Consider the following 22,511-nt stretch of genomic DNA (forward strand, 5'->3'; position numbering starts at 1 on the left):
ACTACAGGAAACTAATGACTGCCTGAAGCTCCTGATTGTTATTCAATGCCAAATTGTCAACCCTGAAATCATATACACAAGCAACACCAAACAGACTCATCAGAGGGTTGTATTTATATATTTAGGCACACACACACACACACACACACACACACACACACACACGTAACAATATCAAAGATGTACATTGTGACATACATTTGCAGCTTAAATGCTGAGTGTGAGGGTGGAGGAGACAACAGTCAGTCTATCCTATCAGTGAATAGGATAGATAGAAAAAGCAGCCACATGTGTGTGTATACATGCATGTGGACCCCTCACCCATTCACACACATAAACACGCATGCTTTTGTCTGTAAGCACACACAGAGGGAATGTGTGTGTGTGTGTGTGTGTGTGTGAAAGAGAGAGAGAAACAGAGAGAAATAGAGAGCAAGAGACAGAGAAACTATAAAGATGTAAACAGAACTCAGCTCATTTTTGGTCCCTATAGATTATGAGATGCACTTAAACTTTATTTCAGGAGCAAATAAATGGGAGTTGTTATTTGGGGTGGGGAGGGCTGGTTGAACATACATGGTGAGATTTACATCTTTAAATCTCAGGCTAGGCAAGTGCCTCTTGCTGTAAGTAAAGCATAGCAATGACATTGAGTTGTTAGATAAACCTGTGCTGATAGATCAGTCTGAAAGGATAGTGACAGGACGGAGTGATAAGCTTATAGTGACAATGGCCAGAGAATAGATCTGCAAGTAGGTGTATCTGATGGGCACAGTTGGTTGAAGACTCACCACTGGGTCCCCACTGCAGCAGGGACAGGAGTGACTCTGCTAGTCTGGAATGACTCTCTTACTTTCTAAGCCTCTGTCACATCTGCAGATCAGAAGGAATTTCATCTAAACCAGATCAAAGACCCTGAAGATGAAAAGGGGTTTTCACCTAGGAAAAACTGAACTTCCCCAATGAGTTATTATCTGAATAATGACACTCATTGCAAAATCAAACAGGTCCAAACACTTCCAGGTATCAAGCTCTCAAAATATTGATTGGCCAAGAAAATATGAAGCAAGCCAGAACATCTAATCAATACCCAGGACTTAAAAACAGTTTTAAGAATGTAATACTAAAGTACACTCCCTAACCCTCCATTTCAAGGAGCTGGTCATGCCAGTTTTTTGTAGTGGTTGTTAATTCTCCACGTGTGTGTGTGTGTGTGTGTGTGTGTGTGTGTGTGTGTGTGTGTAAAACAGAATTTCCTGTCTGTATCAGTATTTTGTGCTGTCATTTCCCAGAAGCCTGGTTTCTGTGGAAAAGGAAGACTTGCTTTGCGTAGTTTCATCAACTTCAGCACATTTGCCTCACTGTCACTAAGATGACCTTTATAAAACTGATGGCAATCTTTTCTCTTCATTTTTAACATCTACCTTAGTTCCTTGCAGAAATCAATGCATTTCAACACTTTCATATTCTTTAGGACCTGGCCTGTGGTTCACTTGCCTACGTTCATCTCCTACCACTTAATACCAATGAGCTAATAGATCAAGTACCACAAGAGGCCAAGTCATTTATAACTATGCGTCTAATGCAATGAGATTACTGAAAAATGCCAGGGACAGCTTGCATTCAGGGAGGGTGAGGACCACAAACATTGAAACAAACACATTTCCTACCTTCTGCCTTCTGTCAAAAGCTCTGGGAAAAGTTAATGGTTTTAGACTCTTGTTTTTAAAACTTTTAAATCATCTCTCTCTCTCTCTCTCTCTCTCTCTCTCTCTCTCTCTCTCTCTCTCTCTCTCTCTCTTTCTCTCTCTCTCTCTCTCTCTCTCTCTCTCTCTCTCTCTCTCTCTCTCTGTGTGTGTGTGTGTGTGTGTGTGTGTGTCTAGGAGGAGCTCAGAAGACACCTTGTTGGAGCTGGTTCTCTTTTTCCATCCTATGTGTCCCAGGAACAGAACTTAGGTCATCAAATTTGGTGCCAAGCACCTTTAACTGCTGAGTCTTCTCACCAGTACTGGGCTGTTCTCTGAAAGAATATGTTTACTTTCATAAGGGATTATATAAGAGAGAAGAACTTTCTAGAGTCATAAAATCTGTAGATACCTTGACAAACTATTGGTAACGGCAGAGTTGCCACTAACAAAAATGTAAACTGGGAAATTGTGAACTATCCATACTGGTCATACTAACTTTTAGCCCGAGCAGACATTGCCATACTTCTTTATCCCTGCATATTTATTTTCTCCTTTTAAAATATTGTGCCCAATTGTCTTTAAGATGGCAACCTTTGAGTCTTTTAAGAATACATATTTCTAGTAATTTGGGGGGAATTTCACTGTGGTTGTTTGAATGTAATTGGCTCCTACAGTTTCATAGGGACTGGCCCTATTAGGAAGTATGGCTTTGTTGGAGTGGGTCTGGTCTTGCTGGAGGAAGTGTATCACTGTGGGAGTGGGCTTTGAGGTCTCTTCTGCTCCAATTTCACTTAATGTGACAGTTAGTCAACTTCCTGTTGCCAGCAAGATGTAGGACTCTCAGCTACTACTCCAGCACCGTGTCTGCTTGAATGCCACCATGCTGTCCCCATCATGATGATAATGGACTGAACCCCTGAAACTGTGAGTGAGCCAGTTCAATTAAACATTTCCTTTATAAAAGTTGCCGTGGTTCATGATGTCTCTTCACAGCAATGAAACCCTAACTAAGACATCCATCCATTCATTGGGTTTTGATTACATTTACTTTTCCCTTTCCATTCATCCTATACACACTAACCTCACATCCTTGTTTTATTGTCTTTATCTCATCAAGTCTAATTTGTTCTGGCTCCATACTCTGGTATAGGTGGCCATGCAGTGGAGTAAGGTTGTCCTACTGGGTGCCACACCCTTAAAGAAAACTAACTCCCTCCCGCCCCCTGCGAAGCTATCACAAATAGCTCCTCAGAGAGTTGGAACTTAGTAACTACCTCCCCTCCCCCCGATATGTTGGGATTTTTGTCTATCTGGAGCTCATGAAGGTCTTGTGCCTACTGTCACAACTTCTGTGAGTTCATATATGCAACTGCCCTGTCGGGTCTGAAAAACAGTTTTCTTGCAGGCATCCATTGCCTCTGCCTCCTATAAACTTTCCACGTCTTCTGCAATGATCCTTGAGTCTTGAAACTGGGTGGACTGTGTGTGCAGTTCAGAATTCCCATTTAGGGTTGAGCATTTCATAGTGTCTCCATCTCTGCATTTTGACTAGTTGCAGATCTCTGTGCTAATCAGTAAGTTATTGCGGGCAAGAATTCATGGTTAGACAGGTCATAGGCTCTAGGGAGAACAGTTAATAAAGGGGCATGGTATCAAACCAACTCCTAATGATTCATTGTTATGCCTATAGATTAGTGAATGTTTCAAACCTCACCAGAGAAGCTGCAGTGTGCAGCACATGGCAATTAACACCATTGGTCCTTTCCCCTCCTGTATGTATATGCCATTACTCTTGTAGAGAAATGGAGTCTGCCCCTCAAGTCTCTTCAAGTTAAGCTGGCCTCTGACTGATCCCAATGATGATAGGCAGCAGAAGTGATGCTGGCACTTAGACTCCATTTTTAAGATAATTGGCATTCTTCCCGACTTTCCTGAAATACACTCTCTGGGGGAAGCTGGTGATGCCAGAAGACATCTGATTGCTCCGAGCTTTCCCCGCTATAAGGAAGCCTGTCAAATGCATGGGGGGAGAGCAATATTAGCTCGCTCCAGATGTTTGAGTCATTTCAGCTCAGGCATCAGACATGCGAACAACGCAGTCATTTGGCCATTTCGTTCCCAGCAGATGCTACCTGAGAAAGAACTGAAGTGCCAGACATATGGCCCAAGGAGAGCTGTCATAGCCATTTCCAGCCACTCAGGACAGCCCAGCATCCTCAAGCAGAAGCAAATATCCCCTAAACTCTATCCAAACTCTTGGCCCACCAAACTGTGAACAAAACACAGTAACTGCTGTTTCTCCTGCCATCAGTTTTTGATGTGGTAAATGAAGAGTGGTCACTTGTGTCTCCTTTGTTGCCTTGACTGACTCTGACATTTGTTTCTGTAAAATCCAATTCCTCCACCATATTGTCCTTAACCAATGGAACCTATTCGCATTTCCTGCAGGCATGCATCTCACCTAGATACCTCTTCCCATCTAGAAATCTCTCTCATTACCTAGAAAACCTAATGGCCCCAAATGCCTTCCTTTTCAACTAGTAAGTTTCACTAATTATAGAAGGACTGTGGTTCTCAGAGCAAGAGAGGAAGCTGGCTCTCCATGGCTATACATACCAGATCTGTGAGACAGGCGTTTGTTGCCAACAATACAGCTCCAAATAAGCCATATCTCCATGTTTTCATATGCAGCCAGCCAGCCAGTCAGGTGAGAACCAAATCTGTTGTTACAAATGTTGCTTTGCTATTTCTCTTGCCTCTCTACTTGGCAGAGCCGGGAAGCAGCCAAACAGATTTGTCTATTCGTATGTGCCCTAAAGACATCTCATTTATACCCATTCCTGCTCAAGGGATTGGAAGTGTGATTTGACCACATTCCCCAGGCTCAGTTGACTAACATCTCAGGGTTCCAGGAACCATGAAAATGAATATGCAAAACCGTCTTGAGTATTGGAACACTGAGGTTGATGGTAAGTACACCAGAGGGGCTAAGAGCTGGGTGACACCTGACTGGCAAGGGCACATTCTTTGATCCATTTCTCCACCTGCATCCACTTAGAGATGTTGAAAATAGTACAACCGTATGTGGCACCGTCTATGCCAAACATTCCTTTTAGCTTCCTGAGCATGTAGCGGTTCACTGCCTAATTCCTATCTATCCATCCATCCACTTGTTATAAAGAGTACTGAGTATCTGTTCTGTGACAGACATTGCACTACATGCTGAGGATAGGGTAGCAATAAACCGTAAATGCTTTTTCCCATCTTGGAACTTTCATAAAATAGATCTTAGAAAAAAATGTGTCTGAAAACCACAGTCAGCCTTGAGGGGAAAAGTGAGGAAACACAACTCAGTGATACTGTGGATAAAAGGGAAGGAGTTAGATAAAGGGATTAGCAGATTTTAAAAAATGCTCGAGTTGAGAGCTAAAATAATCAATTAGGGGCTAAAACTTGTTTTTGTGATGGGTCAGGGAGTAAATATTTTAGGCTTTGTGGGTCAAGTGGTCTCTATGGCAAGTAACGACACTATCACAGCACAAAAGAGTTGTAGAAATATGCAGACCGTGGGGCTGGAGAGATAGCTCAATGGTTAAGAGCACTCGCTGCTCTTCCGAAGGTCCTGAGTTCAATTCCCAGCACCCAAACAACAGCTCCCAACTGTCTGATACTGTCTTCTGGTGTGCCAATGAACATGCAGACGAAGTATCTATGTACATAAAGGACAGAAATAAAAAAATCTAAAGAGAGCTGCAGTTTGTTTTAAAAAAGAAATATGCAAACAGGAATGACTATGATCTAACAAAACTTCAGCCTATATTAATAGATAACTTAGGCTAGATTTGGCCTGTGGGCTATCGTTAGTCCACCTCAATCTAGATAGAGAAATGGCATAGATAAGACCCCATGGGAAAAGACAGCTTAGATGAGTCTCACAGAAAAGGCCAGTGAGGTGTGACAGCCTGAGAGAGGGGAACAGTTTAAGATTTCAGGGTGTTATCTTTGGCTCTTATCCTAATGTTTAACTTAGAAAAAGATATACCTGGTTATTATGAGAAGAAACGGAGTAGAGAAAGACAGATATATAAATTATTATTTATTGTTATTGTCTTTGGGTTTCTATTGCTACAACAAAACACCATGACCAAAAAAACAAGTTGGGGAGGTTTATGTGACTTACACTTACACATTGCTATTCTTCACTGAAAGAAGTCAGAACAGAAACTCATACAGGGAAGGATCCTGGAGGCAGGAACTGATGCAGAGGTCATGGGGGGTCGGGGGGCTGTTACTGCTTACGGGCTTGCTTCCCAAGGCTTGCTCAGCCTGCTTTTATATAGAATCCAGAATCATCAAACTAGAGATGGCAGCACCCACCATGGGCTAGGCCCTCTCTCATTGATTACCAGCTGAGAAAATACCTTACAGCTGGATCTCATGGAGGTATTTCCTCACCCAAGGCTCGCTCTTCTCTGATGACTCTAACTTGTGTCAAGTTGACATACAAAACCAGCCAGTACAGATATTATGTATTATTTGTGGACTATGCTCTTCTACTGAGGTAAGAGGTGATAATGACTTGGGAAGAGATGAATAGAGAGAGTGGATATGGAGAAAACCATGTGAGTTCTAGATACAACAAAATTCAGAATAAGCGGTTCTTTTTTTTTTTTAAATTGATTTCATTCTTGTTTTTTGAGCAACGATCCTATATAGGTCAGGCTGGTCTCAACTTTGCTATGAACTTTTGATCCTCCATCCTCAGCTTCCCAGCGCTGAAATTGCAGGTGTGAGCCACCGTATCTGGGAGGGCACGGTAGAGGAGGGAAAATGGGTGTTAGCTACCACTAAAGACCTTTCAAAGAAGTCATATGGAACAGTACTGCTGTAGCGTGCACTCACACACACACACCCATGCACCCATGAAAATATCAAAAAACTCTAAATAGAGTTACCCTATAACAGGGTAACAATGCTCCTACCAGATACCACAGGATAACCAATAAAAACCTTAATGCCATGAATGGTTTGCTGGAAAGAGAGACCCCACAGAACCTCAGACATGGGCTGTTGTCAGTGTTTCAGGTTACCCTCCAGAACCTGACAATAAGAATCTATCACTGAAGACAACACACACTTGAATCAGAGAACATGGAACAATTGAGCTGGTACTGATACAAAAGGCACATTCCTTCTGGCTAGCTTTTAAAGTGTCAGAAAGTGCCAGTCACTCTACCAGGAGAGAGTAATTACCAGTCATCTACAATAACTTCTGGCCTGGCAAGACCTATGCAATAGTGGCATGAATGTCACAGGAATAACTAACCATTTTTTGATCGACTTAAGGTCCACTCCGTAAGTTTAAACTCTTAAGTGGCACCATTACCAGGGACGGGAGCCTGGGGATAGGCAGGGTCTATGACCTAGCATTATTATTCTGCTTAATAGACATAGTATTACACTAAATTCTCGTAACTAATCATCACATGCATTGATTAGGGCATCTCTCAACCCTTACCAGAGAAGCTTCTTATTTTTTTTTTCCAGAGAAGCTTCTTTAGGTGGTAGGCGATGATTAATACCGAGACCCACAACTGGTTTAGACGCAAAGAATGAAAGTCGGTAGAATGCTCACATCGAAAGTGGATATCTATAGCACCTTCCCTCTTCCCAAGCCCCAGCTATGATTGCAGAAGAGCGGGTGGAAGATGATAACAGTCAGAGACCCCTGGATCATTAGTTTCTCTATTTAATTTACACCAAGGTCTTTAACCACCTGTGTGTTTGTCGGAGTCAACATTTGTGTCCCCAGGCTGTTTTCTGGTGGATTTCAAGGACCCAGATTTAGCTGCCTACCTGACACCTCTGCAGTGACTCACTAGTACCTCAAACCTAATGGCTGAGATGCAAGCACCACCCACTCCAACCGGAATCTGTTTCCAGTCTTGCCTGTTCCTTGGTTTATGTCTCAGCAGCAACAGCGGCCACCTGGAGTGAGAACAGCACTTCAGGATTAAGAAAGACCCAGGGACCTCAGTGGTGAGAGGCTGTACAAAATAAAACAGCACCCACTAAGGAAAAGGGACTGAATGGCTGTAGAAAAGGAGTGAGACACAGGAGAGTAGGCAAGTCAAGTAAAGGAATTGTTATTAGGAGGGGCTGCAGACAGATCAATCCCATAAAACCTTTGCTTCAACCCCAGGCTTGCTTTCTTTGGGACCCACATGGCTTTGCTCAAGTAAGCGACTTCAACTCTCTGAGCCTCAGTTTCTTTAACTTGCACTACATAACTACTTCCAATATTATACAAAATGAGGCCTTCAAAGGACCGTGTCCAGTAATCACTCACAAAATGTTAGTGAGTAGAATTATCTGAGTTTATCACTTATCTAGGCTGTAGCTTTGAGCTGAGGAGATTTAAAAAAAAAAAAAAAAAAGGTCTCCGAGTCTTGGTTTATTCTGCTACCTAGCAACTCCATATTTACATTTCCAGCATCTTTTCTTTATCCCTGATTACTCTGAGAAGCACATTCTAAGTGGCCTGCTATAATTCAGGACCACCTGTGAAGTGGAGAGCACCATTCTATTTTCTTCTGGAGATGCAGTGGCCTAGCATCAATCTTCAGCAGCGCCTTCAGCTTTGTTGCTTCACTGTCCTTTTGAAAAGCTATTGGGAAGGAATGGCTGCACCAGCTCACAGTGACAGTGAAGGGCTGTCGACGGCAAAATGTTGTCCCTACTCCTGCAAGGCAAAGGTAAAGCTACAGGACTCAAGGAGCCTGTGAAGCCAGGATTCAGAACTAGGCTCATTCAGCTTTCAGGCAGGTTAGCCTTCCTGGAATGTGAACTTTAACATGGTTAAGGATGGAGGCCCTTTGCTTAGTGAGTGCCAACCTCCGGTCCAGTCTCATCTCAGACCATAGGCTTTCAGCAGAGTGCACCAGACTCTGTGTCTGCCTGTGATGCTCTGGACACATCCAAGCTGTTGTACCTTTCACCTGGGACAAGTCTTCTCTTGCGTGGCCTTTAAATGAGCAGCTGCTAACTCGGTTAGACAGAATTAATTACCTGCTGAGCCTCTGATTGGTGTTCCTGCGACACCATACATGCCTTTCCTCTATCGCTTACCATATTTATTGAAACAGATTCACTTACAAGTCTCCTCGTGGAGGAGAGTAATATCCTTGAAGGCAGAGACCGTGTCTTATTTATCTTTGCAATCCCTATAATATTTCCCCTATAGTCGACATTCGATGAATATTTAAAGGAACACCTCAGCTACTCCCATAACGAGGAGATGAAAAGGATAATTCAATTTGAGGAGGTTCTATTTGTGCAGAAATCAGATTGGGGACAGGGGTATGTATGCAGAAACTACTAGAAGACAAACCACTAATGACTATACAGTATACACAGCATTTTAACCCTGTCAAGGAAACTGTAGAAAACGAGCTAAAATGGTCACCTCCCCCAAACCATTCCTAATTCCATCAGTGACTTAATGAATGATCTTTAGAAACCACCCCCGGGACCAAATTCTCCATCTCCAATAAGAGAAGGCTGGATCAGACAGTATCTTAGACACTTCTTAATTTTTACTGTTTATTGTGCTATATCTATTTTTGTTCAAAATTCTTCTGAGCAATTTGCCAAAATCTAACTCCTTAATGTTTGTGATGGACAATTTGTCCACTTTCTTAAGGGCCACTTACATTCCTATTTCTCTCTTCCAAAGAGCAAACAATTCCACACAACTCTGCATTTCCAGGAGTTTAATAAGCGTGTCCTTTATCTGTCAGTCAAGTGGATGATTGCAAAAATATTCAATAATCCCTGTAAAATATTCAATAAAACTGGAGGTGGCAAGCTTGTAACATTCAATTCTTCTCCCAGATTCAATTTAATCCCGGAGCAACCAGAAAAGATAATTGTTCCTGCAAACAGAATTTTTGCACTTCTTTTTTGCATTTCTCTTCGTGAGACTCAGTTAAGCTCTTGCCTTTTGCGGTGTGACTCATCATTGCTTCACCTTGGAAATTTCCGTTCCTTCTATCCTGACTCTTAGGTTGTTCACTTTTCAGGCAAAAGGAGAAAATCCCATATGGTTGAGAGATAACCCCTGACAGGTGGATCCTCAGTTGTATTGACACGTGCTAGCAGCCTTCAGGTCAAATACTTCTGACAGCAATGTCCTCTTGAAACAGGCACTACAGGGAGAAGAGCAGTCTGAGCCTTCCACCTAGTGAGCCTGTAACTCTGTTAATATCAGAGACAACTTAGCAAATGAGGCACATGAGCTCCCGAGTCTTAAACTTGAACTTCATTGGAATTACCTGAAAGACAATTGAGCTTGTTTATCCCTAAGCACTAACCCTGCTGATTGTGCTCATTTGGAGACAGGGCTTTGGGACACTCTGCTTTAAATGGACGACTCAGATTTCCTTTTCTTTACAAACTTGCCAATAAATAAAAACAAATATCGCATGCCAACATTAACCAGACCCAAACTCTATACAGCACAGTGGACTTCTATACAGTTAGAATAAGCTTAGGTTTCTTTGTCTATAAATGGCAATAATAATGCCAATCCTCCATAAGGCAGTATAAGAGTGGTTTTCACTATGGGGATAAAGATATCAGACAGATCCAGGTTTTAGGTTTTACATTTAAAGCTATGAAGCTTTAGGACCTCAGCTTATTTCTTTTTTAAAGTCTCTGTTTACTCATCTTTAAATCATCAGTTTACAATATTTATTTAATCCTCAATATGATAATGATGCTAATAAATATGATATTAAGTATTCTGCATTGAAATAAGGATATCATTAACTATTTTTAAAAGACTGATGTAGTCTTATTTTATGTGTATGAGTCTTTTACCTACATGTAAATTTTATGCAGTGTAGGTGTGTCTGGTGCCCATAGAGGCCAAAAGAAGGCATCGGATCCTGTGAAACTGGAGTTAATGATGATTGTGAGACACCATGTGGGTATTTGGAATTGAACCCGAGTCCTCTGTAAGAACAGTAAGTGTTTAGAACCCCTAAGTAATTTCTCCAGCCACAATATCATTAATTCTTGAACAGGGATAACTATTATCATAAATAGGAACACATTTTTCCCTTTTGAGACTAGAGACCTGGAAGAGTAAATGACATCAGTGGGACACAGTTGGAAGTTAACACATAACTTGGTGGACTTGGCATAAAGAAGACATCAAATCCTTTCTCTTTTGGGGTCTGAAAAGTCATTTTCACATAGGCCAGTGTGCCAGTTCTGACTGAAACAATGGCATCTGCAATAGGCAGGCTTGTGATGGGTACTTGGACATTAACTCAAACATAAGCAGAATCGAGAGCGAGGATGAGGACAGCTCTCTGAAGTCCTAGCCTGGACTAGAGTGTCATGGTTCTCTTGGGAACTCTACACCATGAGCATGGGTCACATAGACAGAAGGGCCAACGGAGGTTCTCAGCGGATGGAAAATGGGGATGTGTTCTCTACCGAAGTCTGATAACTGAAGTGGGTCTACTAAGTGCGTGAGAAGCACCTGGCTGCGTGAGAAACTTCAGTCTACGAGTTAAACAGATGGGGTGGAGGTGGGTGCCACAGAAACAGAAAGATTGATTCCATTACCCTATCCAACACCAGAGGGCAGACAAAGCTAGCGCTGGGCTACTGATTGGTACACAGGTGAAAAAAAAAAAAAAGGAATAAATGAGTTGAAATTATAGTGACAGATTTTAGACTCATAGAAGATGAAATTTATTCTGAGAAAAGTGTGAGGGCCTGGAATTAGAGAAATCTTAGTATGAATCGTAATTCCATCATTTATCCATTGATTGATTCACTCATATAAACAAACTGTCAATGAGTATCTGATGGGCAGAGATTTGGGCAATGGCCAGAGTGTGTTCTTATAAAGGACCCAGGAATCATGCTTAGGATTTTATGCTATAGTGATGTTATTTATAATACCGGCATAAAAATTCTACCAAGCTATGCTGCTTGGGATTAGATATACAATAATACACAAAAGTATTCAGCAGAAACAAAACAGACCCAGATAAGGTCCTCAATGGAGGAAGCAGTCATCAACATTACATACCAAGTCTACAATTTAGTTGGCTCACCTTCCCAAGGAGTTCACCACAGTCCTCTCCAACCTTTGGTACATTTTAAAGTCCTCATCTATCTTCCCAATGCCCTATTTCTAAACTAAATTGGGCTGCATTTGCCTAGTGCTTCCTTCTGCCCGCCCCATCTCTGCTCAACCATTCTGTGAGAGAATCAAACTTCAGCATTCACTGACTTGAGCCCAAAGAAATCCTTTTATGAGTTCTGTCTGTTGAGTGACAAGGACATGCCTCAGGCTTTAGGGGCTACTCTCATCATCAGAAGAAAACAGCCCCTGAAGCATTTCTGCTTGGACTGAAATGAACCAGGAGAAGATGACACATGAATACTTAAGATGAAGAAGACATAAGCACAATATACAAGGACAGGACCCGAAAAAACATCCAGAAAAGGAGCAAACAATCACAAGGAAAGAATTATCAATATGCAAGCCAGTGAGATCAAAATCAGATTACTGAAGAAAGGGCAGTGTTTCTTTAGCTGGAAAACAATGCGCATTTTTGTTCTTGAAATGTACTTGTAAGTGTATTTTGGTCACAAAGACGTGGGAAGAGTCCTGGAGTTCTTTGTGCAGGTTGCTTTAGCACAAAGCCATACAACAAAGGTGTACATTATCTGGACCTCTGTTTTCTTGCCCCGTGGTGAGTCAGGGGCCAGAAGCCATTGCTGTTCATTTATTTCTCTGTCTTCTGCAGACTGCACCAGTTCGGCAATAATGAGGATGAGACCACTGATCTAAAGTGTTGCTTTCCTCGGAATCTCCTAGAGGGACAATTCGTACAGAACCTGTGTGTGCGAGCATCTACTGGGCAGGTGCATCTGCAGCAGGAGTTTGGATGAATAGAGGAGATGGGAGGAGGCACTGTCCTCCTACTCTGCAGGGTTATTTTGCTTTGTATCTTTTCTTTTCTACTCAGCTTCACGGTAGAGGGACTGATAAAGATTACAGACAAAAATGTCCAGCTTGCAAAGGGGAATGTGTGCTTTTGGATGTCGATATCTTTAATGGTTCTTCAAAGAATTTTAGGAAGATGTTTTTAATATATAAATGTATCAGTTTACTATCAAGTGGGTTCAGTTATATACATATGGTCAGGACAGGCTTCCTACAAGGCTGGCCAGCACCTCGTGACAACCTGGTTCCATTGTAGTACCCAGACTCTGTGTTCTACAGAGAGGGGGTGGCAGCTTTTGTTCATGTGGTCGAAAATTTACCCACCCTGTCACTGGGAAATAGCACTGTCTGTCTCTGCCAGTACCAAAAAGCTCACTCAGTGGAGCTGGCAATTGCTAAGCCACAATGAATGACTCTGGTTTGAGGGTGGGTAACCCTATTTGGCTCCTAATCTTAAGTTACTATTTCTGGGTTCTGTGACTTTGGGCTTGTTTACTTTAGCTGCCCCAAACCTGGTGTCCTCATTTTCAAAGTGAAGGTAATATAGAAATCACATACTTCTGAGGAGGTTTGACAATAAATTACAAAATAAAAGAGCCAATGCATAGTAGGTACTCCTCCAAGTTACCTTCTTCGAGTGTTTGCTACCAGGAAGTCAAGAGACAGATCGCTATTTAAAAGCTAGTAACACACAAACACATCTACATCCACAAGTAAAAAATACTGCGATAAGTACATTTTGAAAAATATTTATTCGTGAGGTGTGTTCCTAATTTATAACTTCTTTTCTCAGCTTGCTTCTACTTTTGCTCAGCTTAGCAGGGCATTTAATGGTCTAATGTCTGGTGATTTTAATATGATCTAGCCTGCATATTTAGATTCAATAATTATATGATAATGTTTCATTGACTTGACTTTATTTTTTGTATTTATAATTTTTTAATCTTATTTTTTTACTATTGTTTTTATCAAGGGTGCTCTTTTTGGGTATTTCCCTAAATTCTTGGTAGAACTAGGTGGGTAGGCTATAACTGATCCAAGAAAAATGTGTCCTGATTATGACCTGTCAAAGAACATGTACTCCATACCTCAGTTTCCCCATATGAAGAATAGATGACATAGAAAACCTATATTATCTATGACATGGAAATAAGGGTTTACTGTTGAAATGTGTAGCACCAATAGAAATATTTATCTGGATTTTGAAGAGATGGCTCAGTAGTTAAAAGCTCTTGCTTGCTCCTCTTCCAAAGGACCTGGGTTTGGTTCTCAGTGCCCACATCAGGTGGTTCACAATTTCCTGTAACTCTAGCTCCATGGGGGTGTAGTCAATGGTAGCCAGTGAACAAGGATGCCCAAACGCACTATGAGAAAGGTGAACTGCTAAGCTCCCACATTAGAGGGATACAACTCTGATTTGTTTTGAAGCTTTTTATTTAGTCTGAAAATGAGCCAGGAGAAGGCATGCAAATACACGAGATGAGGCAGATGTAAGCATGATATATAAGGCAGGTACTTGAAGAAAGCCCCAGAAAACAATCCCAGGGAGCTAAAGATCACAGGAAAAAAAAATTACAAGTACTCAAGGCAGCCAAGACCACAATCAGATTACCTAATAAAAGGCAGCTTTTCTTTAAATGGAAAACAATGTGCATTGTTTGTCCTTGAAATGTTCCATGCACTGCTTTTAAAAGAATGCCTAAGCACTCAAAACAGCAGCCCCTATCTGGCAGAGCCCTGTCACCCTGCTGTCCCAGAGGTCATTGTTCCTATACAATATTGAGAGGCTTGACTGAATAGATGTTGCCAAACATAGCAGTCACTGGTAATAGATAAGGCCAGAAAACAGACCTAAGCAGGATGACGCAGAATTTGAATAAAGCTAGGGCCCACCTGCTCAATAATGAAATAATTGCCCAAAGCATGTCCTTCTACAATCTTACCCAATATAATAACCGTTCTCCTGTCCTCCCTCTCTCAATGCTGCCTCAAAATTTTGCACATAATCTCAGTCGCTCTTAAAGACGCCGATTCAGAAGCCAGACAGCCACTTCCCTAATGTCACGAAAATAGATTCAATTTTACATACATCAGGGTGATTTTAGAAGCAATTTCTACATCTCCAGTGTAAGCATTACTTACATTTTCCCCTTCAAATCTCATCCCAGTGGTTCCAGAGGGCATTTTAAAAGTTACCTGATGCATTTTAGGGCATTCAGAAAAATAAAAAAATCTCCAGAGTGTGTTTACAGCTGCAACCCTGCATGCTAGATGTCTAGAAAGAATCTAAAATATTCAGTGATTATAACAAATGCAAGATTTCATAATAATTGAATATAACCAGTCAGTTGAAAGTTGTTTTTTCCCCTGTCTTTTAAAAAGGAATATCATTAAACTAAAGATGTATACACAGGTACATAGGAGCACACATGGCTTTATATATGTATGTGTATTCAGATATAAAATATGGACACCATACACACTGAATTGTTTGGGAAGACTATCCTTGATCTTTAAAATGCCTCATCAGATTTCAACTGAATGTTCTTCCCCTTTCTCTTTAGTGAAGAATCCACCCAGTCTTCAGTATTTTTATCTTGAAGATCTAACTTTGCGTCCACAGTGCAAACAGCGGTGATATATCTCTTTGAAATACAAGAAATCAGTGTGACCTACGTTGTTTTCCCATGTGACTAGCAAGCTTGAGATTAAATACCTGCAATTTCAGGGTCACAGTGATTGTCAAGCTTCTTGGACCATAAGCTTTTGGCATCTGATGCCTTTCCAGGATGCTTTTATAACAAGAAAATAAGTGTGCACACGAGGCTGGGCTATACAGGAGAGTTTTGGTCTGGGTAAGTACCACTAGGGCCAATTTCAAGAAAAACTTGCAATGCTCAAAGTAGAAGGGCCAGAGACAACTCGGGATCAACCTTTCTTCAAGGATGTGCTACGTCTATTTCCTAGGCAGCTCCTCTGTGCCTTTCTAGCTCTCTGTCTGCCCACTCTTTCTGAATCTCCAGGAAATACATGATCTAGGCAATTCACCCAGATTAATAGAGGAAAGAACTGTGTGCAGGATGAAGCAGATCACAGATTTCCTCTTATCACTAAGAAGAAACAAAAATGAAATATCTGTTGGTAAGAGCATCAGTATATTTTTAGATTTTTATTGTAAAAGCCATTATCCAACTTTAAGAGGCATTCAAACTTGGCATTGTCAATGGGGCAGAGTGATATCATGTGGCTATTGATAAAGTCTAGAGCAGTAAACAATGCCACCATCTTTTCCCAATAGGATTAGTCTAAATGGAATCTGATAATAAATCATAGAGCTCCGGCATGGAGACCATTTTATGGAACTACCACATCAGACTTTGGAAAAAGTCAGATTCCCGAGAAAATAAAGTCATGAGACTAAGGGAAGGCTGACAGAGAGAACAAACCAAATGGAATACATGCTCCTTGTCTGGATCCTGATCTACAGTGAATGAAGCGGAATGTTCTGGGGATACAAGAGATCTTTACATTGCAGATGAACATCTTTGATATCATTGGATCAAGTCACACTCTTTAATGAAGATTAATTTTATTGAGGTGTGTTGAAGAGCTGTTTTACATCCTAGGAATCCACATACCCAAATCTCTACAGGTAGAATATTCCAAAAACTTCAACTTTATTTCTAATTATCTCAGAAGATTGGGTTTAGTGAGAGAAAGTGCAACCAGATGCCAATGTTGAAAAATGTGACCAGTTGGTGAATGTGGGTAAAGAATTTGAGTATCCCTTTTCCCTCAGCCTTTTTGGGGGGAGGGTAGGTTTAGACTAACCTTTCCCCCCAAAGACAGCACACCTACATTTGAAAATCATAATTGCCTTCCTTGAGGCTGTGTTCCTAAAGGGTGTCTCTAAGAAATACCTGGATGATGGCATAAAATCCACAGCCTTGAGTCTCTGCCCTGTGTCTCATTCACAAGGAGATTTTGTTTGGAAAACCTTCCAAGTTTTTTTGCTTCATACCAGCTTAGGGGTCTTAAATCCATGAGAAATGATCTGTACAGCATTGAGAAACTGAGACAAACATATCTTACCAATGAAATAGGATCTGCAACACTAAGTATCTTGTAGGATTATGGAGGAAATGAAACGAGAGTGTCTGCATCAAAGATGGTGTGATATATATATTGGTTTCCTTTATTCTTTCATGTTCTCATCACTCCACATCTTCCAGACAGACCATATCTAAAGTGACCATTACAAAATGTGGCTCCTTTTATCTATAATGTATAAGATATATAGTGAAAATTATTATCGTATTATTAAATCCAGGAAAGAACTAGCTTATAGCATGGTTGAAAGATCAGAACAAAAGGCAGCTTTTTCAAGCCTGGCTAAGAAACTCGGCTTATAACTACCCAGCCTCGGAGTCCCCCTTTGGATGAGTCAACTGTGGAACCTAAACTACTTATATTAGCCAAGGATGCCTTAATAATTCCGCATAAAGATGAAGATAGTCTTGACCTAATAGAACCATCTAGGACTCAGGAAGCACAGCTTCCAGTAGGTACATGGAATTCAACAACCTTGAGAGTTTAGAGATTGTTTCTTAAATATTAGGGACACAGAGAGAAACATTCCATGACTCATCTACCTTACAAAGTAAATGTGAAATAGTTTTAAAAATTGTCAGCTACTAAATTCGGTATAGTACGCTTTTTGCCTTAAGGTCACAATCCTCCTCCTTCTTTGTCACTATTATTATTTTTAACTACCTGTCTCGATTTAAGATAACTTGTTCCCATTCCATCTGCTTAGGCATAGATTCTGTCTTTTTCTCTTTTTTTGGATATGTGGTTTATGTGTATGTGTACACTCGCATGTATTTGCATGTGTGTGCTTGTGTATATAGCTTGTTGGTATCTCGTAACTACTCTAATCACTCCCTACCTTCTTTCTTGAGGCAGGGTTTCACACTGAACTTGGAACTCACTGATTTGGCTAGACTGGCTATCCAGCAAGCCCAAGAGAGTCCTTCTGTCTCCATCTCCCCAGTGTTGAGCTTATTGGCACATGCCATCCAGAACATTTTCTTTGGGTACTGGGGATCCAAACTTCATGCTCATGTGGCATGCTGGCTGAACCCCCTCCCTGGTCCCATATTCTTTTTTTACATCAGGTTGGGCTACTCCAAAGCTTTGTCAAGGAGAAGACCCTTCCTCTCTGATATCCCAGGAAAGCATTCTGATCCCACAGTTTACTGGACTTAGTCATTGTGAGTGGTATACAGGAGAGGCACCAGGACCAAAAGTGACCACTGATACTCCATTCACCTTAGTTGACTTGACTTACTGAATCCATTAACATCCTGAGAACTGGAGGAGAAGCCTTCATCATTGCGGTTGGTGCTGAGCTTGGTGGTGGGCTTGTCAGCTGAGGCCACGGGGCCCATCTCCCTCTGGGCTCCGCTCTGTGTCTCCTTCTGCTTCTTAGCCAGCTTCCTTTGGGACATGTGCAAGGGAAAAATCACAGTCAGATGATTCTAGTTGCATTAGAGGACTGGGAAGGTAGGCTGTTCTCTTTCCCCATCCCCCATTCTCAACACCATATTTAGTTCATTCAACATAAGTAGAGGCAAGGAAGGCTCTCCAATGTCAGGGTCAAGTAAACACAGCCTTCCTGAAACTCGAAATCATTTTCATTTAATAGCTGTTTTATCCGTAACAATGAGCATGATACATATTTGAGCTCATAATGAGAAATCAATGAGTCTCTATGATGACACTTCCCCCACTTTCTTTTTGGGGGGAAGAAAGTTCAGACTAGCCCCTCTGTTTTCTTTCCTCTAAACACCCTCCCCCTCCAAAAGTCCCACTGTGGAATTCTATCTCTCTTTGAATTACACCAAGCAACTGAGATTTTTATTCCTTCCTGGGGAACTAAAAGGTCAAAGGCTTCTTTTATGGACTTAAAGATGTAGTTGACTTGAATTTCAACTGATCGGGCTTAGCTAGTTCATAAGAGACACAGTATGGCCTTCCTCAGTGATTGACTAATGAAAGAATTCACTACACAGCCGCAGACTGAAGTGGGGTTGGTGGTTGGTGAGGGTGAAGGTTAGTCTTTTAGCTCAAAGAAAGAAAAGTCAAAGTTGGGCTTGATTCATAAGCATTCTTATAGAAGCAGCAGTCCCAGAGAACCAGAGAGACATTTCTAATAGCAATACTGTAGAGAAGCATTTCTTAAAGTTTGGTGTGAATCCGAATCACCTGAAGATGTAAGACAGCACCCAGAAGTCGAGATGCAGGACCGGTAGATAGCCACCAACGTCCCCTAGTTGTCCTGACACCAACCACTGAGGCTACACCTCCTTTGACTCTAAGCAGACATGTGCATGTGTGTATAGTCTACCTCTGCTGTCTGGGGCAGGTTTATTCATCTCTGTCTATGCTGAACTTGTCTACGCATAGCACCAAATAGCGGGATGAAACTCATATAGTCACACAGATTCAATGAGGTAGCACATACAATATACAGAGAACTTAGGGGACAGTGAACACATGGGGGTTGCTTTTAAATCTTTGCTGACTCAGCCACCCATATTCTAATGTCTCAGCACCCTCTTCAGCAGTCTCACAGTGGGATTCTGTTTTTGAATTATATCAAGTCACAGCAACTTTGATTCCTCACTGGGGAATGAAAAGGTCAAAGGCTTCTTCCCATATGGATTAAAAAATTATTTCACTTAAATTTCAACTGATGGGGTGTTGCGGGAGGTCCTTCCGCTCCTCCAGCCTATAGCCGCTGAGATATCAGCCCATTGGGGCATGGTCTCTCTCCCTTTAAAAAAGTGACCACTTCCCTCTCCTCTCTCTCTTCACTTCCTGCTCCGCCGGTGACTAGACTCCCTTCCTGGTTGTGCAGAGGGCTGTTGTCTGGGACGGTGATCTGTAAGTTTTTTTCCCCTTTAAATAAATACCACCCTGTTAATCATAATTCCAAACTGGTGTGGAATTGTTTGTGACTTACGCCTTCAATGGGGTTTAGGTATTTCATAAATGATAAAAATATGATGTCCCTTCTTGCATGTGGTCCTCCAGGTTTACACATACATCTAAATATATTGTCATGTTCCTATGAGATGCAAACCTATGGGCTAAATATATATTTTTAGGATAAATTTTTCTGAGTCTATTGCTCCAGTCCTCACAGAACTTGGCTTGAACGTTAGTCTTTACTATTCTTGTTTCAGTGAAGAAAGAATAGACATCCTAAAGAGGTTAATTTTTAAATGTAACATAGGAACAATGTTCCTAATATTGGATAGGTCATGTCAAGAGTTAATGATCTCCTTGACACAAGAAGCACTAAAGAAAAGGATAAATCTGGATAGAAAAGTATGTTAGAAAAGTTTATCTGTGTCCTACTCCCAACTGAAAGCTTCCTCATAAAAACACGGGTCTAATGTGTAAGTGCAGACTACACAGAATGACAGAAGAGAATATAATTTCAGAAGTCTTTATTTGATGTGGGATTCCCCTCTGTATGCTGTGAGTATGTTTTATTGCCATTGGTTAATAAAGAAGCTGCTTTGGTCTATGGCAAGTCAGGATACAGCCATGCTAAAAATATATATAAAGAGAGTAGGTGGAGTCAAAGAGATGCCTTGTAGTTGCTGAAGGAGGCAGATGGCATATAGCTGCTGATGGAGGACACACTGGAACCTTTATGGTAGGTCACAGCCTTGTGATGATACACAGATTGATAGAGATGCGTTAATTTAAAATGTAAGAGTTAGTTAATAAGAATCCTGAGTTAATAGGCCAAATAGTATTGCAATTAATATAGTTTCTGTGTCATTATTGAGGTCTGCATGGTTGGGAACGAAAGAGCAGTCTCCATTTACATTTATTTATGAAAGGACTATTAAAAAGGTCATAGGGGCAGCAAGATGATATAGCATTGAGACAAGACACCTTGTTTCCCACCTAGGAACCCAGAGGGATAATCAGAGGAAGCCATAATCAGAACCCCTAAGGAGAGAGTTGAAAAGAGAAAGCTGGATGGGTAGAACTTTTCTCTTGTAGGATCTGGTCAGTCCTAGATGAGCACACAGAGAAGACCTGGTCAGTCCTAGATGAACACACAGAGAGGACCTGGTCAGATCTAGATGGGCACACAGAGGAAATCATTGGCCACTGAAGCACAAATAATAAAATCCCAGATACAGAAATTGGGGTTCAACCCAAAAGCCAGATAAGCAAAGCAGCCAAGCCACTAGAGAAGTCTTACCTCCACCAAGGCTAGATGACTACAAAACTAAGCAGACTAAACCTCTCTCTTCTCTTATTTATATTCCCTCTACTGCTGATATTAAAGGCGTGTGACTCCCTAAAATTGGGATTAAAGGTGTGAACCACCACTACCTGGATTTATTTCTGCATTGATATCGTGTAGCCCAGGGTAGCCTTGAACTCACAGGATCCATCTACCTCTGCCTCCCAAATCCGGGGATTAAAGGTTTGTGTCACCATTGCCTGATCTCTATTGGCTTTAGCTTTACCACTGGTATGCAGGCAAGATTTATTTATCAAACAGTATATATATTATTATAGGCCACAATACTCCAATTCCCCTTTCCCCATCCTCTGACTTCCTATAGCAGTTCTCATTAACTGAACCTAATTAAAAGCTACAAGTGTCACAGGACCCCTCCGATGGAGTCCCTGCAGAGCACAGTCCAGCAGTAGAAAGCGTGGCAGAGAAAAAGACAGGAGGAATGTGAACAGAGACAAGAATAGCTTTTAGAGTCCTCATTTGGCCATAATTTGAAGATCAATGTAGCCTAAAGTGGAATTCTTCATTTATTTGTTCTTAAAAACTGGCCTGGGGAAGGAATTGCACTCAAGGAAAGAAACACATTTTGTTTGGGGTCGTTAATGGTTTGGTCATAGGCAGAGATGGTGCACTACTGAAATTACTCCAGGTGGTCAGAAGAAAGACAAGAAATACAGCTTGGTTGAGCCTGGCCCTCTCTCGTCATCAGCAGACAATCAACTGGCAAAGAGAACACCAGTGAAAAGAAAATCGAATAATTTTGTGGCTGATGACATTTCAAAATTTTATTCTTCATTCATTATCAAAAAGGAGTCTGTTTAAAAATGTATATGTGACCTTCTTAATCGTAAATTTGAAAGGATATACAGCAGATATTTTGCCTCCATCCAATCTTGCTCACATTGCCCCAGCAGGAAATAAAAGAAAATCTGATAAGAGAATTAACTTGGAAACTACAAATGAGTATGAATCAGAGCTTTGCTGTTTCCTTGGAGGCAGAACTTCCAGTCAATCTCATTCCATTCAGGGTAAATAATATAGACAGAGCTGCCTTTGACACAAATCATTGGCTTCCAAAGGAGTAATAATATCCAAAAAAGATATTGCTGCTTCTTAGAAAAATGACATTTTATAGAAACGTTTGTGTAGAACCAAATACATACATACATACATAGACATTCACACATATGTGTGCGCTCTTGCACACACACACACACACACACACACACACACACACACACACACACACAGAAAGAAAAACTGAGCCTCTCCAAAACATGGAGGTTTTTAAAAATTTTAAAAGTAAGCTATAAGTATCAGCTATATGATATCTATGTTAGCTAGGTTTACATAAAAAATACCAGAGACAATGAGCTTCTTTTCTTTTTCTAAAGTCTTTCAAACATGTTCATAAATGTATATACACTCATCTGACAGCTAAAACAGTATTGGGGAT

The 22,511-nt window shown here is 41.1% G+C and overlaps 1 protein-coding gene across 13 annotated transcripts in view; it reads right to left on the reverse strand.

Moving 5' to 3' along the window:
* The window catches only part of Ptprt (protein tyrosine phosphatase receptor type T), a 1,058,455-nt gene that overhangs the window by 102,555 nt on the left and 933,389 nt on the right, over positions 1–22,511 (reverse strand). For all 13 annotated transcript variants that reach the window (XM_075962946.1, XM_075962941.1, XM_075962945.1 and 10 more), the window contains one exon: positions 18,071–18,219. In XM_075962946.1, the coding sequence (XP_075819061.1) occupies positions 18,071–18,219 (149 nt within the window). The remainder of the gene's footprint in view (positions 1–18,070; positions 18,220–22,511) is intronic.

This window comes from Microtus pennsylvanicus, chromosome 2 (assembly GCF_037038515.1).
Source record: "Microtus pennsylvanicus isolate mMicPen1 chromosome 2, mMicPen1.hap1, whole genome shotgun sequence".
NCBI lineage: Eukaryota > Metazoa > Chordata > Mammalia > Rodentia > Cricetidae > Microtus > Microtus pennsylvanicus.